Raw genomic sequence first — 15276 nt, forward strand, 5'->3', positions numbered from 1 at the left:
GAAATTGCAGATACGCTTTATCACCCCTAAACACAAAATCCGAAATCGTCACCTTAAATACTCCCTGTATTCCATGCCATTTTCTTCACAGTATCTTCCAAGCCTCTATTGCTTTAGATGCCCAGAAACACCTGCTGAAAGCAAGCTAAGCTAAAAGAGGCCCTTCACCGAAATAACAGGAGAGCTCTCACCCCAGCACACCCCAGAGAGGGAATGAAGCCCCTCAGCAAAAGCTGGGGTTAATATACCCATGATGGTGCCCGCCTCCCATTCCCATGATGCCTGGGAAAAGGGAGGGGGCTAATCCCACCAAATATAAAAGCCCACAGAGCAGCTGCAGCTGTTTGGCTCCTCTGACTCAAATTCAAAGGGAGTAAAGGCCTTGTTATAGAAGAAAGCTCTTCAGAAAAATAACAGCGCTTTCTTTTTTGACACAACTACTTGGAGCAGAAGAACAGAAAAATGGTAAGACATAAAGCATTGTGTTTAGGTAGCTTACCTAGATAAATTGGGTAATTTGCTGTTAACTTACATAATTATTCTGTATTTAACAAAAGCCATCTAATAAATTAACACCCAAAACTCCAGCAGCCCAGCTGGCCCTACCAAATCTCTCTGTTGATACACACAGTAAACAAAACCAAAATCCCAGGAATACCTATCAGAAGTCTAGGAAAGAAACCTCTTGAAATTAATCCTACCTCAAATACAAACCAACACGTACAGAAAGTGAGCTTCACTCAAAAAACTATTTACACAGAGTTAATAAGACCAAGAAATAAAACAACACACCCTATAACGACCCACCAACGAATACAACAGCGAAGGAAAAAAAACCCATTTTTTTCTTTTTTTTTATTTCAACTAGCTTCCTTTATTAGCTAGAACCAAAGATTTTGCCAGGGCTGTAACAACAGCAACAACAACTTCTTTTTCTTCTTCTCCTTCTGAAATGTCCCTTCTCCTTCCCAAATTCCTTACAACTTCCGAGTTTGAATCCAAGCAAAAAGCAAAATTCATGCACTTGTGAGTCCGGTGCTCCTGTCAGATTCTCTGTCTCCCTCCACATCTTCTTACACTTTCAGTCTGAACGCTGTCCTGCCCTGATGAGTTTGACAGAAGAATTGGGACATGTTAGGAGAGCATTTCCCTTCCTCCCTCCCTCCCTCCCCAGAGCTGGTTTCCTTAGCACATTTCAATCAATCCCAAGCCCGCAACGATGTGCGCTCACCTCAAGGCTCACAGCAAGCACGCAGCAGCTCAGGCTGACTTGGCTCCAGGGCTCCATGCCTTAGATAGCTGAGAAAACTTCCCATGAACCTCTGTTCCAAGACATTGGAATGCAAACTCAGCTCCGTTTCAGTGTCTCGGTGGGAGGCGGGAGCACATCTGGCTGAGCCACAAAAAATCCCTTCTTGGGCGGCTGCACTCTGCCGGAAAGGGGAAACACGTGCTAGTGAACAGCAGCTCAGAAACAATTCTTTTCTAATGTTACCTGCTCTACTTGACTGCTCGCTAACACAAGTCTCATTTTACCATTGCAGGGAGAAGGCTGTAGGAAAATGTCTGATGAGCAGCCACAAAAGGCCTCACTCCCTGCTACACAGCTTGCAACAACCTCGGCAGAGCGGAGCAGCCAAATCACCGCACTCTCCTTGCCGTAGGCAAGGGTAGAAGATGACTGGGGGAGGCACATAAAAAGAAGGGAAACGCTCCTATAAATGCACAGCCATTTGCTTTCAGAAGCCCAGAGTTCATGATCTTCTCTAGGAAGCCAGACGTGACATGATATTTCTAAGATTTTCTTCTTCATCGAAGGAAATGTACGTACATACCCACTCTTACAAACGTACCTACGGTTCTGGGGTTTTTTTTCTTCTGAAGCTCCAAGAATGATTTCCCACCTTGATTCATTCAGAAGAAACGGCCCCTGTGACTCAGGTCAGAAGGGCGGCCTGCGTTTTTGATCACGACAGCTTTTGGCTTTACCCTGTGAGCAGGAGCAGCTAGAGCTGAGGCTCAGCAGAGGCTGACCCCGGCCAGCCCCTTCCTCCCTTCCCCGTGTCACAATGACTTCCAGGCAGAAGGATGCAAAGCAGGTTTGTGTCTTTTCTCTTCAGTGCCAAGAGGTAAAAGATGTAGGCTTTGAAATAACTAATGACCCTCTCTTGGAACTCTCCCAAGGACAGTTTGAAAGCAAAGACAGAAGATTGCTGCTAAATCCATATGGGATAAGGATGAGAGCAGCAAGGATCCGAGGCCAGCAGCGTTGCCAGGCAGTGTCACGTCCCTGCCACCTTGTGACAAGGCACACAGCTGCAAAGCCCCAAAGCCTGCAAGCCCTGCAGCTGCCGCACGGATGGACCTGGTTCCCTTCCCAGGTGCCCAGAGGGACACCTGAGGGCAGGTGTTGTCCCCCGCCCCCCGAGGGCGCACCCAGAGCCCCAGGCAGGGACGGAGTCACTGACTGCTTTCTGGGGATGAGACCCTCCCTGCAGGTGACACCGGCTTGTCCTCTCCCTGTGGCACAGGGACCTCCAGGCTCTATGACCAGCCTCATTTTGTCAGCATCCAGGTGCTGTGCTAGAGCCAGAGGGGTCAAGGCTTTCCAGAAGCATAGGATCCGTAGCATCCTTGCGCTTGGAAAAGCCTTCTAAGGACATCGAGCCCAGCTGCTGCCCCCCCAAATCAGGTCCCTAAACACCACATCTTGACATCCTTGACATGTCTCCAGGCATGGGGACTTCCCTGGGCAGCCTGCTCCTACGCCTCAGCACCCTTTCAGTGAAGAAATTTTCCCTCCAATCCAATCTAAGCCTTCCCTGCTGCAAGTTGAGGCCATTTCCTTTTGCCGTGTCACTTCTTACCTGGGAGACCTCGGTACTTCAACCTTACCTGCTCCTTCCCTAGGCGGTCTCTGGCTTGGCCGGAGGAGAGGAGGAACACTCCCACCACAGGAATGGCAGCTCAGGAGGTCCCACACCAAGGCCAGGGGGAGCAGCCGTCCTCGCCAGAGCTCGCACGTCCCTTCTTCTCAGAGATTGGCTCTGCTTTTCCTCCTGGGCAGATCTCTGCTGAGTGCTTCACAATTGCCTGTTTGGAGGAGGGGGGGAAAAGAGGTTAGCCAAGTTTTTTATCCAGACTTAGCTGCTGGCTTTGCCTCCTCCTGACTTCCTTCTGCTAAGAAAACAGCTGCCTTTGGACTTCTAGGGGCAACTTGCACGTCATGCCTGAAAAGGAACTACAGAAAAGCGCCTCATTTATAAAGCCTCAGCCAAGAAGACAGATGCAGCTGCAGCTTTGCCATGCCCACTGCCTGCAGAGCCGGCAGGCACCAGGCCAGCTCTGCTCCTCCTTCAAGTTGTTCCCAAAGCTGCTGGAAGAACTGAAGGCTCCTTTGGCCTTCCATTGCTCGGCTTGTCCCGAGAAAGAGCTTTGAGTGTTGTTACCCCTCCAGAAAGGAAGGGCCTTTCTGTCTCACACGCTCGGTGACACAAGGCTACGCAGCCTCTGCTCCAGGTGGGAAGGGCTTCCTTCCTCCTCTGGCACCTGGCTGGCACAGGACACAGGTTGCTCAGAGGTCCTGGGGCTGCCCCATCGCTGCAAGTGCTCAAGGCCCCTCGGTGCTCTGCGATGAAGCTCTGAGCAAGCTGCTCGATGGAAGCACGTCCCTGCCCACGGCGGCAGCAGCCTTGGAATGAGGTGATCTTTAGAGCCCCTTGCAACCTGAATTCTTCCATGATTCTGTGAACTGAAAAAAGCAGGGAAAGAAATCTGTAAAGGTCACTAAATGCATCAAAGCACATCCCCAAGGATCCAATCCTCAGCAGCCCATGCAAGGCAAGGTCAGAGCTCTCTGCCCACCGAGGACACGGCAAGCAGCACGGACCTTTCTCCCACTCTCCAGCACGGAGAAGTGGGAAGCCAGAGGGAGTCCGTCTGTTTACAGACACCGGAGGGCGGCGGGACGGGGCGGGGCGGGACGGGGCGGGCGGTCTTACCTTGCAAAGCTGGCGGCACAAAGGGCGGGCAGCGCCGCCGCCCCGCCGGGATTTTCCGGCCCGCCGTCGCTTCCGCCGCGCGAGAGGCGCGTGCGCGGGCTCGGGGGGGGTGCAGCCCCGTTCCCGTTCCGACAGCGTTCGCCCGCCCCTGCTCGCTGCCCCCGGCCCGCGGAGCGCTGCGACCGCGCCTCCGCCGCCCGCCGAAAGCGGCCCCGCCGGGCCGCGCCCCCCCCCCCGGCCATTCTTCTCAGCCATCGTGTCCCTTTTGCACTCCTGAACGTCTTTCACCCCTCCCGGCCATTTACCGAGGCCGCCCCGCCCGCCCCTCGCTCCCGCCCGCCCCTCGCTCCCGCCCCTCGCCCTTGCCTCGCTCGGCAGCCACGCCCTTGCCCCGCCCCCGGCAGCCAGCAGCGAGGGGCGGGGCGCTGGCTCGGGGGGCTGCAGTACCGGGCTCTGGCCACAGGGCGGCAGACTCCCGGGTCCGCGATATCCCTGCTCTTTTGGCCGCCATTTTCAGAAGGTCAAACAAACTCCCGCGACAGTGGTGACGCGCCACTCCCAACATGGCGGCCGAGAGAGGACCCCCCCCCCCCCCCCCCCTCGGGCGAGAGAGGCGGTTACTCACATGCCGGTCAGAAACACGCCAAAATACGCCCGCCCGCGGCGCCGCTGACCACACAGCCCGTGTCGGGCACACCTGAAACGCAAGAGAAAATCCCGCCGGGGCTGCGCCGGCGTCGGTGTTCCGTGCAGGCAGTCCGGATAGACACACCGGGGTCCTCCGCTTTCCCGCCCTTTTGGCCGCCATTTTCAGAAGGTCAAACAAACTCCCGCGACAGTGGTGACGCGCCACTCCCAACATGGCGGCCGAGAGAGGACCCCCTCGGGCGAGAGAGGCGGTTACTCACATGCCGGTCAGAAACACGCCAAAATACGCCCGCCCGCGGCGCCGCTGACCCCACAGCCCGTGTCGGGTACACCTAAAACGCCACAAAAATCCCGCCGGGGCTGCGCCGGCGTCGGTGTTCCGTGCAGGCAGTCCGCATAGACACACCAGGGTCCTCCGCTTTCCCGCCCTTTTTGCCGCCATTTTCAGAAGGTCAAACAAACTCCGCCACGCGCCACGCCCAAGAGGGCTGCCTGGCGGCGGCGCCGGGCTGCAGTACCGCGCTCTGCCCACAAGGCGGCAGCACTGCCGCCCACCCCAGCCGGGGGCGCCGCGCGCCTTGGGCCTGCGGGCGGCCAAGGCGGCAAAAAAGAACAGGGGCCATCCCCCCCAAAAACTCCTCGAAAAATAAATGCCAAAAACCTGCCTCTTACCAAACAAGAACCAAATAAGCCCCCTTTCTTTCATGCCTTCTTGAAATAAATTTGATAGTTCTAGTTTTTCTAGTTCTATTCACACCCATATTTAGACCGGACAGTGATGTGTTACGTCCTTTATACCATCTATTATGCCTATTCCTATTATCTGTATTTATTCATACTTTGTGGTTGTAGCAATGTCATTATATATTGATTGTATATGTCTAGACTTCCATTTAGATTTCTATCACACTTTTATTCTTCCAAAAAAAATCCCATCTCTAACCAAACAAATACCAAAAAACCCTTCTTTTCAACTCTATTGAAATAGTTTTATATTTAGAGCTTGCATAATTATATTCACTTTTATAGTCACCGTTTAGACTGATGCATTCCATTCATCATTACATAGCACATATCTATTATTCACATCATAGAGATAAATCATTATTTTTATCATGTACCAAATCTACTGCTACAACTTCTTTTTTCTAATAGTTTCAATTTTTATATCCATCTTGATGTATTCATGAGATCGTTTTACAAGTAGATTTCTACCTTTCTATCATTTGTATTTGTAGTTTTTATAATAAAACCCCTGCTTTTGCCAAGTAAAAAACAAAACCATCCTTTCTTTTAAACTACTTTTAATAATGTTGTTGTATTTACAGTTACCATATCTATAAAGTTTTACACATTATATCATAGCGATGTACTAGATTTATAGCTGTTTCCTATAATATACCATCATAAGATATATACGGTATCGCTTGTATTACGTGTTGTATGGATTTATGTCACTTTACATTTACAATCCTTTAATAATTTGATATATATATATATCTGCATAGATTCGAACACATTTCTAGATTTAAAATTTCCTTTGAGCTGTGTTTATATTTAGCATCTCTATTGATATATCTATCAACATACGCAATGCTCTTTGAAAAATACAATATCTTATTGGAATATATCATGACTTAAGTTACCTGTTAAATTTTAAATAGAGATCGAATAGATCAAAAAAAAAGTTTATTCCCATTTCTACACATCTACTCGTTTTGTTTAAAGATAGCTATCCTTAGAATTTTACATTTAAAATCCAATTCCTAAATGCAATGACAAAACAAACAGCATCGAATTCCCACCAATGTCTTCCAAAACCATCAAGATACCTCCACCAGCCAAACAACTGCCAGCGAAAAAAACACACAACACTCTTTTCACTAACAGTTCTCATCACATCAGAAAAATGGAACCAAACGAAAAGAAAACCCTGGAGAAACACACGCAGCAAATCACAAAAACCTCTAAAAAAACCCAAACCAACTCGCTCAACTCCAATCAGTGCCACTGACCCTGAACGTTATTTTAAAAACTAACCGAAGTTCTACATCTACGCTAACTCAAAGAATAAGCAATACTCTGTCAAAAGAACTTTAGAAAGCGAACTAATGAACGAAATAGAAAAAAACCAAAAAATCTCAACCACTAAAAAATAAGAAAATAACTACCCAAAAAAAAAAACCAAAAAAACCCTACTTAAAAAGACCCACCATATAAATACCCACGTTCCCAAAAATAAAACTGATCAATAACCACCAAATACGTCAAAGGACAACAAGAAACGAAAAGAAAAAAAAGAAAAAAAGAAAAAAAAAAAAACCAAAAGAAAATACATTTGTAAAACAAAAGTCCCCCAAACCAAAGCAACTTTAATTTACCTCAAAAAAAAATATTCCCAACTGAAGAATAAACGCATAGAGCCTCATTCGATCAAAATAAAAATACCACCCAGAAATAAACACAAAGCCGAAAGAGAAACGTAACCATTGACAAGATCTCCCAAAGGATCCGTCACAATAAAACGTACACTACAATCAAGCAAACCAAAGAAATAAAAGCCCTGGAAGACGAGAAACACAAACGCAATTAGAGAGATTTTAAAAACCCCGCTGCTATTAACGACACGACGCCACCTCGAACCCACCGAAACAAACGCTACACGCCCACGCTAATAAAAGCCACGGCGACAGAGTTAAAATCCGAGCCGCTGCTTCACGCAACGACCCGTAGAAACCATTGCACGCCTTTAAAAGCAGAATAGCCCGGCAAAAAAAAATATCCGACTACAGAACTCGATTCAAACCAAACCTTGATCGTCACCACCCGAACCGAGAACCGTACCGGTCAGGAAGAACGCCATAGCCCTTAGCGCACACCCACTGCGACCAGAACAAACCCGTGCGATGGATCCCTACAAAGCCACCTCCGAACTGCGACACCCAAGAACTTGCGGCAGCCCAACCCCGCGCTGCCGGCCCCGGACGGAGCGCGGCTCCCGGCGGCAAAGCGGCTCCTCCGGCGGCTGCTCCGGCGCGCAGGGGCGGCGCCGCCCCGGAGACCCCCCCGCCCCCGCCCGCTCCCCCTGCCCGGGGGGCCCCGGCGGCGCCCGAGCCCCGCGCCCGGAGCGGACAGAGCGGCCGGCACCGGCCGGGCCGGCGCAGCAGCGCCCGCGCCGCCTCTGCCGCCCTTGGCCGGCCCGGCGCCAGCTGCCCTCGGCTCCGCACGGCGGCTCGCACCGGCAAAGCGGCTCCGCCGCTGCCGCGCCAAATTCCCCGTGCGCCTCGGCACCCGCCCGGCCCGGGCCGGCAGCGCTCCCGAGCGGCAACGCTCCGGGCCGGGCCGCGGCCACAAGAAGCGCCCTCAAATGCAGCGGCACAGCCCGACTGCAGCCCTGCAAACGCCGCCAGAGCTGCGGCTTCCCGCAACTCAACCCCGAAACTGACGCCGCGGGCGGCGCTCACCTCGCTTCAACAAGGGCAAAGAAATGGCTTCTCCCCTTCAAGTTCATCCCCTAGGAGAGCAGAAAAGAAGGGGCTTTCCTCCAATGAAATCCTTCAAGCCATGTGCAAAGGGGGATTTTGACCTCCATTCAAACCCTTGCAAAGGAGGGACACCAGCGCTGTCCCCTCCATTTAAACCTTAGGATGATGAAAATGGGCTGGCTACCTTCAAATCAAAGCCATCCGATGACAACACTACTTTGCCCATTCCCGTTCAAATGGAACGCAGGGATTCCCTGTCACCCCTGGGATACCCCTAACAGCCGGGAAAAGGCAGCTTTTCCTTCAACCGACATCCTTGGAACCGCAAGCGAAAGCGGATCCCCCCCAGTTCCAACACAGACAAGATTAGGAGAGTAGCTGCTTGCCTCTCCTTCATTTCTTTTGTCTTCACAAGCTCCCTTTTTGTTCCTGGGGAAGCGGGGAGGGGGGACTGCCAAGATCCAATTGAAAAGGGAAAGGACCAAAGTCCCCGCTCCAAATCCACACGCGCTCACCCGTTCGGCTGCTGCTTCCCGGCACAAAGATTCGTCCCTCGGCACCTCCTTGAAGCGATGCTCCGCGGATCCAAGCGCGTATCCAGGTGTTCGCCCAGACGCTGCGAGAAGCTCTCGCAGTCCTTCCATGAGACAGCCCCGGGAGCCCCCCCATGAACCCCTCTACTCAGCAGCTCCATGCAAAAGGCAGCTGAGGCGAAGCCTCCCCCTAAAACAGCCTCGCACCCCCCCCCCCCGGCAGGAGCCGGCCCCTCATCATCCTCACAGCTCACACCTGGCGCTGATGCCACTCTCCAACAGCGCCTCTCCCCGTCCAGCACACAGCCCGCTTCTCACAGACACAGAGCCAACAGAAATCTGCTCCGGGTGCTGGCTGTTCTTAGTCCGTCTGCTTCCACAATTCAGACACGGACGTGCGCTGATGGCACTGAGGGAAAGCTTTCCAGTGCACAAAACTGTCATTCTGGTAGCACGCTTTGAGACGCCTTCAGAAAAAGCAGAATCAGCGCCGCCTCCTAAGAGCCCTGCTGAGGAACCCCGCCCTCCTTGGGACACCCAATGCAGCAGAGCTCGAAAAACGAGGGCAAAAGTCAAGCTTGGAGTGGAAAAGGACAATAGAAATACAGCAGCCTTTCAAGAAAGCCTTCACATAGTAATAGTGGGAGCCGGTCCCATTTCTTCTTTCCTTGCTCTCTGGAATGACATCAATACGAAGTAAAAAACCCACACGAAACACAAGGCAGAGCTGGGATTTGACACGTCTTCCTTTTGGCTCTCGGGATGACAAGCGCCTCTTCCGGGACTGCGACACGCTTTGGGCGCTGGCAGAGAACGGAGGCAAAAGGTGCCAGAGAGCCCTTTCTATCGCCTTCAGCCCCTGCAGCTGTTCTGAGGGTTCCAGGGCACAGCTCGGTCCGTTCCTAGATCAAAACCTCACGGCAATATCTTCAGAACTACTACGCATCTCCAGTCGGAACCTTCTACATTCCTGTAAACAAATGAGTGCATAGAGAGGGTTTCTCCCCAGCTGAGTTTAGAGACCAATTCCTATTCTTTAGCAATACCTAGAAAACCGAATGCCTTGCCAGGTTTTAGCATCCTACACCCACTCACCCCTCCCTGTGCATTTGGTGGCAGCTTTGGGTCCCTCTGGGGGACGGCACCCAGCGTGACCCCCGCCCCTCGCCCGCCCCCCACCTGCTCCTGCACCGCCGTGGGGCTCCCTCTCCCGGGCACCTTGGGCTGCCCCCAACGGCATCAGAGCCCCGAGTCTTCACCCCGCCTTTCCCTGACCCCCAAAGAAGGCTCCGAACGAATCCGACTGCCCCGGACAGCAGCGCAGCGCTTCCCCCAAGCCCTTCCCACACGTGCATAGCCCCAGCAAGGGATTCTGCTGCAACAAGAAAGGGGGGGCAGCCCCCAGAAGGCTTGAGGTTCCTGCCCAGCCTCGCTGTCACGGGCCAGGGGCAGCGAGAGAGGGAGCGGCACAGACGGCGGGGACGGCCCGGCACGGAGCGGGGGCCGCTCTCAGCGCGATGCCGGCAAAGCCGCAGCTCCGGCGCTGTCGGCCGCGCTGCTTGAGCGGCACGGGGGGATCCGCCGAGAGCCTCCGGCCCCGCGCGGGGACTCCCGCAAGGGCCCAGGGGCGCCGGGCTCCGGTCCTCGGGGCTTTATTCTCCGGCAGCCCGAGCCCCGCTGCTGCGGGGCAAAGAAGGAAAGGGGGCACGGGAAGAGAGGAGCGAGAGCAGGGCACGACAAAGGGCGGCGAGGGAGCTCGGGCTGTGCAGGAAAGCGGCACGGGAAGGGAAAGCCCGGGACGAGGGTACACGGAGGCTGGGCAGAGGAAGGAGACAGGGGGAACAGAAGGGAGTAGCGGGCTAGGGACAGGACAGGAAGGAGCCGGCTTTGCGGGGGGAGAGGGAATGGGGGAAAGGGAGCGAGAGAAGGCGAAGACGGGGAGAAGGAAGGAGGGCTAGAGAGAGGGACAGGCGGGGAAGCCCCCCAGAGCCCCGACTGCACCCCGAGCCCGGCCCGGCGCCTCGCCCTGCCCGGGATGCTGCGGCGCTCGGCGGAGCTCGGCTCGCTCCGGAGACGCTCGGCTCCAGTCGGCTCTTGGCGCCTCAACTCGGCTCTTGGCGCCTGCATTCGCCTCTTCGGCCGAGCTCGCCTCGCTTCGGCCCAACTCCCAGCCGCTCTGTGCCTTCGGCGCGCCTCGGCTCCGCTCGCCTCGCCTCGGCTCCCCGACGGCGGGCGGGCAAGCGCCGCCGCCTCCCGTTCAGCTCGCCCGGCTCGGGGCTCTCCCGCTGCCGCGTCCCGCGGGCGGCCCGGCCACGGCGCGGACACGACCGGGAGCGCGGGCTCGGGCAGGAGCTCATTAGGCTGGGAGCGCACTGGCGCTAAGCAGCGCGCACGAGAGCAGCAGGCTCGCTTCGCCTGAGCTCGGCTCGCTTCGCTTCAGGCAGCCTCGGAAGCCTCGCCTCGGTTCGCTCGAGGCCGTCAGGGTCGGCCGCTCTCGCCTTGCTTCGGCCGAGCTCGTGCGATTCCCCCGAAGGCGGCGGCGTTCGGTTGTGGTTTTAGAAATAGCCTCCTCTATCGATTGGATCTCTCTACAGTTAGATTTATATTTCTAGAATACGTCTATTAATCCAAAGAAAAACCCCATCTCTAACCAAATAAATACACGAAAACACCTTCTTTTAAACAGTATCGAAATATTTTTATACTTTGTGTAATTATACTCACATTTATATTTATCGTTTCTTTTGATGCAATCTATTAATAATTATCTATAATATCTATAAAATTCTAGACATGTATTTAAAGTATTATTTATATTATGTATCGTATCTACTGCTGCAACTGATTTTTTCTTCTAGTTTTAAACTTTATCTGTATGTATTTATGATATCTTTCTAGACTTAGATTTCTACCTTCATATTCTTTGTATTTATCATTTTTATCATCAAAACCCTGCCTATTGACAAGTTAAAAAAACCGCTTTCTTTAACGATCTAAAAAATATTTTTATACTTATAATTTTCATATTTCTATTTATAATTTGCTCTCTAGTACGTGATAACATACCTGCTCCTGCACCGCAGCGGGGCTCCCTCTCCTGGGCACCTCGGGGTGCCCCCAACGGCATCAGAGCCCCGAGTCTTCACACCCCCCCCCCCCCCCTTTTCCTCTAGTTAGAAACTACACTGGAACTTTTTTCTGGAAACAAAGACATGACCTAAATCCTCTCCCCATGTCCTAGACAGAGAGATGTTCAGTTCTTAGTTGACTGGGCAGCAGTTTCTTCAATAGAATGATAAACAATATGGAAAGGTTTTAGCTACAAGTAAATAGGCAAATCTGAACAAGGTCCTGGTGGCCAGCCACTGCAGTTCTTTTGAAGCAATTTTTTAAACAATCAAATACTGATACCACAAAAAATAAAGCAAAAAGCTGACTACTGGCTAAGAAAGAAGGAAAAATTAACTTTTGACGACAACAACAACATTCCAAGGACACAGGCTTTTTTCCAATCTCAGACCTTATTACTACTACCTCTCTTGGGAATTCTCATCGTGGATCCCAAAAGGAATAAATCCCTCAGCGTGTCCTAAAGCACCAAGGAGCTACCTACAAGTGAAGGTGGCTACTTTCAGTGCAGACACAGCTGATGACACAGCAGTGGCACAGTTCCGTGCTGCACAGGGATAGTACTGTCTCCTCTTCTCCAGCAGCTGACTCTCTCCTGCCATGGCTTCTGTAAATGCATCAGAGCATGACCTTAACCACAAACAGGCAAGAAAACACCATCCGAAGTCTTTCATTAAGCAGTACAAGAAGGGTTCCAAGCAGAGACCAACAGAATTTCAAGGAAGCAGTATGCAATTAAACCCCCTCAGATTTGTTCAAGTAGCCGGCAAAATGGAACCATTCAGAAACGACAAAGAAAACCCCCCCAAGTATTTATACAGGAGTCCTTAATGTCAGAAAGGGGATGACAGGTTATGTTCAGATAAGATGAATGTTTATTTGGATCTATAAATAAACTTCTCTCGTGGTCCTTTGCCAAAAAATAGAACCTACAAGTGAACACCTACACCTGCCTAAAGAGACCTAACGAGCCCCTGGCAGCCACCGGCATCAAAGCGCAGTGGATGTTTCTAATCCAGGCTAAGGAGAACAATATCACCTTTTGTTCTCTCCAGTTTGTTTCCTCTGCAGTCCTAGCTGCTTCTTATGATTTTTACAGTCTCTGTATCTTCTCGGGCAGCGCTGAGTCTGACGACCGGGATACGAGAGTCCTTCCCTGCCCTACGGAGAGAACCAGGAAAAAAAGTTCAAAAAAGAACAGGGCAGTTTGAAGTTAATACCTCCGACGAGAAGCAGCACCCGACAAACAGAGCAACGGTGAACAAAGCGTGACACCTCCCTGGGGACAGAAGACTTACAAACTCTCCGGGATTTACAATTCCAGTAACCAAGCCCTTCAGCACAGCAGCCAAGTGTCCCATCAGGTGGTGCTGCACCAAAGCACGATCCGAGAGGTTCCAAAGAGTGAAATGCACATTATTGTCCAAAGACGTAAAATCTTGCAAAATAACAAAACTACAATAGATCTAAACTACAGGGCAAGAGTACCAGTGTTAGCTTGAGGAGCTGGAACCATCCAGGTGAGCAACTGCTAACCGGATCCTCAACAGAGTTTGAGGAACCCTTCAGGATACAGAAGGGTTTTCCCCAGAAATTGCACAGGCCGAGTTTTGATAGAAGTACACTTGCCAGATGCTCAGAAACGTCACCCATCCTCCTCCAGGTGTCCTGAGAGAGCTGCGAATGGCTCTCACCTGGTTTGAGCTGGTTCTGTAAGGGCTCAGGGTGAATTTCACCAGATGCAACCAAACTGGGCAACACCCAGTGGGACAGAAGGAACCCAAAGCTTGTTTTACCCAAAGCTTGGGTAAGCAGAGCTCCAGCAAATACCGAGGAAACGGACAGAACGGGGTAACAAATAATAAACATACCTTTTTTTTTTTTTTTTTTTTTTTTTTTTTTTCAGATGAGCAAAACAATTAAGGAGAAGGTGAAAACCTCACCATGACTGAACATTTCATCACCTGTAAGCTGACCATCCTTAGCATAGAGGACTCCAAATTTAAAATTCACCGATCCCTGGAAAATAAAACCAAATATTATTTGGTGAACAGTCAAACAGAAGACATAAAAATTTGGTTCCTCTAATCTTTGCCTACATCCTACACGTTAGAACATACATTTTATACCATCTCCTACTACACAATAATTTACCTTTAAACTTTGATAGTATAGCATAAAATCATTAACTTAGACGGGTGATCAATTATTATTAAGTTGGTGCTTCAAGTTATTTTTGCTGTCAGGTTCAAAAAAACATGACTTCTTTTTACTGTAACGAGCAATTGATTTAGAAGTCATCAAAAGCCCATCCAAATACAAAGCCGTATTCACCGGACGGGTCTGTGAGCAAGAAGTAGTTAGGCTTGTACTCACCTCTTGCCCTTCAAGAACCAATAAATCCTGTCAACAAAAACAGCATCTTTAGCCCCCTCCTACTAAAGATTCTACAAGGATGATGGTTTTATTTGTGTTTAGAAGTTTGGATTTGAAATGGCCAGCTCAATGGATAAAGAGACAGTTTAAGTAGTATTAGATTATTATTATTATTCTTATTAGCTACTGGAAGAAACAAACCGGTAGGATCTATACTTAATTCCTTCTATTTCCAGGAAATCATAAAGAAAAAGAACCAAACCAAAAAAAGTCACTTCCTACCTTTTGTATCTCAGGATGAAAAATGTCTCTTGGGCTCTTCTCCAGTTTCTCCAGACTCCTGGCACTGAAATGCAAATGAACGAGTGCTTTATCGGAGGGCAAGTGCACATTCCAACCCCGAACCCCCAACCGATGGCAGTTACAGCGCTTACAAAATGAATCCTTCCCAGAGCCTCTGGGAAATGGAACGGTTTGTGCAACTGCCATTTCTTCCCCAAAATACTAACTCCCAACACTTCCTAAATTTAGTTTGCATTTTAAAAACAGAAATTAGGGAGACTCAGGGTGGAGATCAGGTTGAAATTGATTTCCTTCTAAAGCACAGGGGCTCTGTTCCATCACCCTTCACTTTGGCTCCACACGGAATCACGGGGAGCATTTTAGGAGGGCTCAAGAACCAATTCTATTTCTCTCTTTTTTCTAGTTCTCTCTCTTCCTAAATAATTCAAGGCAAGTCAAATGAAAAAGGACAAGTTCAGCATCAAATTCACACTTTTCCCCTTTGTCTGCTCAAGAACAGCCTTTAAAACCACTTCTTGCTGCCTTCAACGGTTAAGACTTGCAAAACAGTTTCGCAAGTTTGATAGGTTTATCATAAAAACCACAGAACGCAAGCTCTGAATTACAGGAAAAGGTACACAGGCAAATATCTCAGCTGATGGTGGCTTATTTGTAAACACAGACCTTAACGGAGATTGCACGGAGAATGTTTCAGTGGGACTCGAAGGGAAAAATATTTTCTGAGTACCCTGTAAACAAGAAAAGCTAGGATATATTACAGGACATACCCACGTGTTCTGCATATTCAAATAGGATTATCAA

General features: G+C 50.6%; 1 protein-coding gene and 1 long non-coding RNA gene across 3 annotated transcripts in view; both read right to left on the reverse strand.

The window, feature by feature from the left end:
* Positions 1-814: 814 nt before the first annotated feature.
* On the reverse strand, positions 815-8851 carry LOC143692349 (uncharacterized). 2 transcript variants are annotated; one of them, XR_013180295.1, is made up of 4 exons: positions 8650-8851; positions 2896-3093; positions 1232-1430; positions 815-1103 (listed from the first exon to the last, which is right to left on the reverse strand). It is a non-coding gene; the product is annotated as an uncharacterized LOC143692349 (long non-coding RNA). The 2 variants fall into 2 exon arrangements; XR_013180294.1 differs by lacking the exon at positions 8650-8851 and having other exon boundaries at positions 2896-3540.
* Positions 8852-12430: 3579 nt separating this feature from the next.
* Positions 12431-15276, reverse strand: part of LOC143692348 (uncharacterized) — a 7375-nt gene continuing 4529 nt past the window's right edge. The window contains exons 3-7 of the mRNA XM_077172584.1: positions 15139-15203; positions 14455-14518; positions 14173-14199; positions 13761-13815; positions 12431-12957 (exon numbers count right to left, since the gene is read on the reverse strand). Coding sequence (XP_077028699.1) covers positions 12890-12957; positions 13761-13815; positions 14173-14199; positions 14455-14518; positions 15139-15203 — 279 coding nt within the window. The 3' untranslated portion in view covers positions 12431-12889. The remainder of the gene's footprint in view (positions 12958-13760; positions 13816-14172; positions 14200-14454; positions 14519-15138; positions 15204-15276) is intronic.

This window comes from Agelaius phoeniceus, assembly GCF_051311805.1.
Source record: "Agelaius phoeniceus isolate bAgePho1 chromosome 6 unlocalized genomic scaffold, bAgePho1.hap1 SUPER_6_unloc_1, whole genome shotgun sequence".
NCBI classification, from domain to species: domain Eukaryota; kingdom Metazoa; phylum Chordata; class Aves; order Passeriformes; family Icteridae; genus Agelaius; species Agelaius phoeniceus.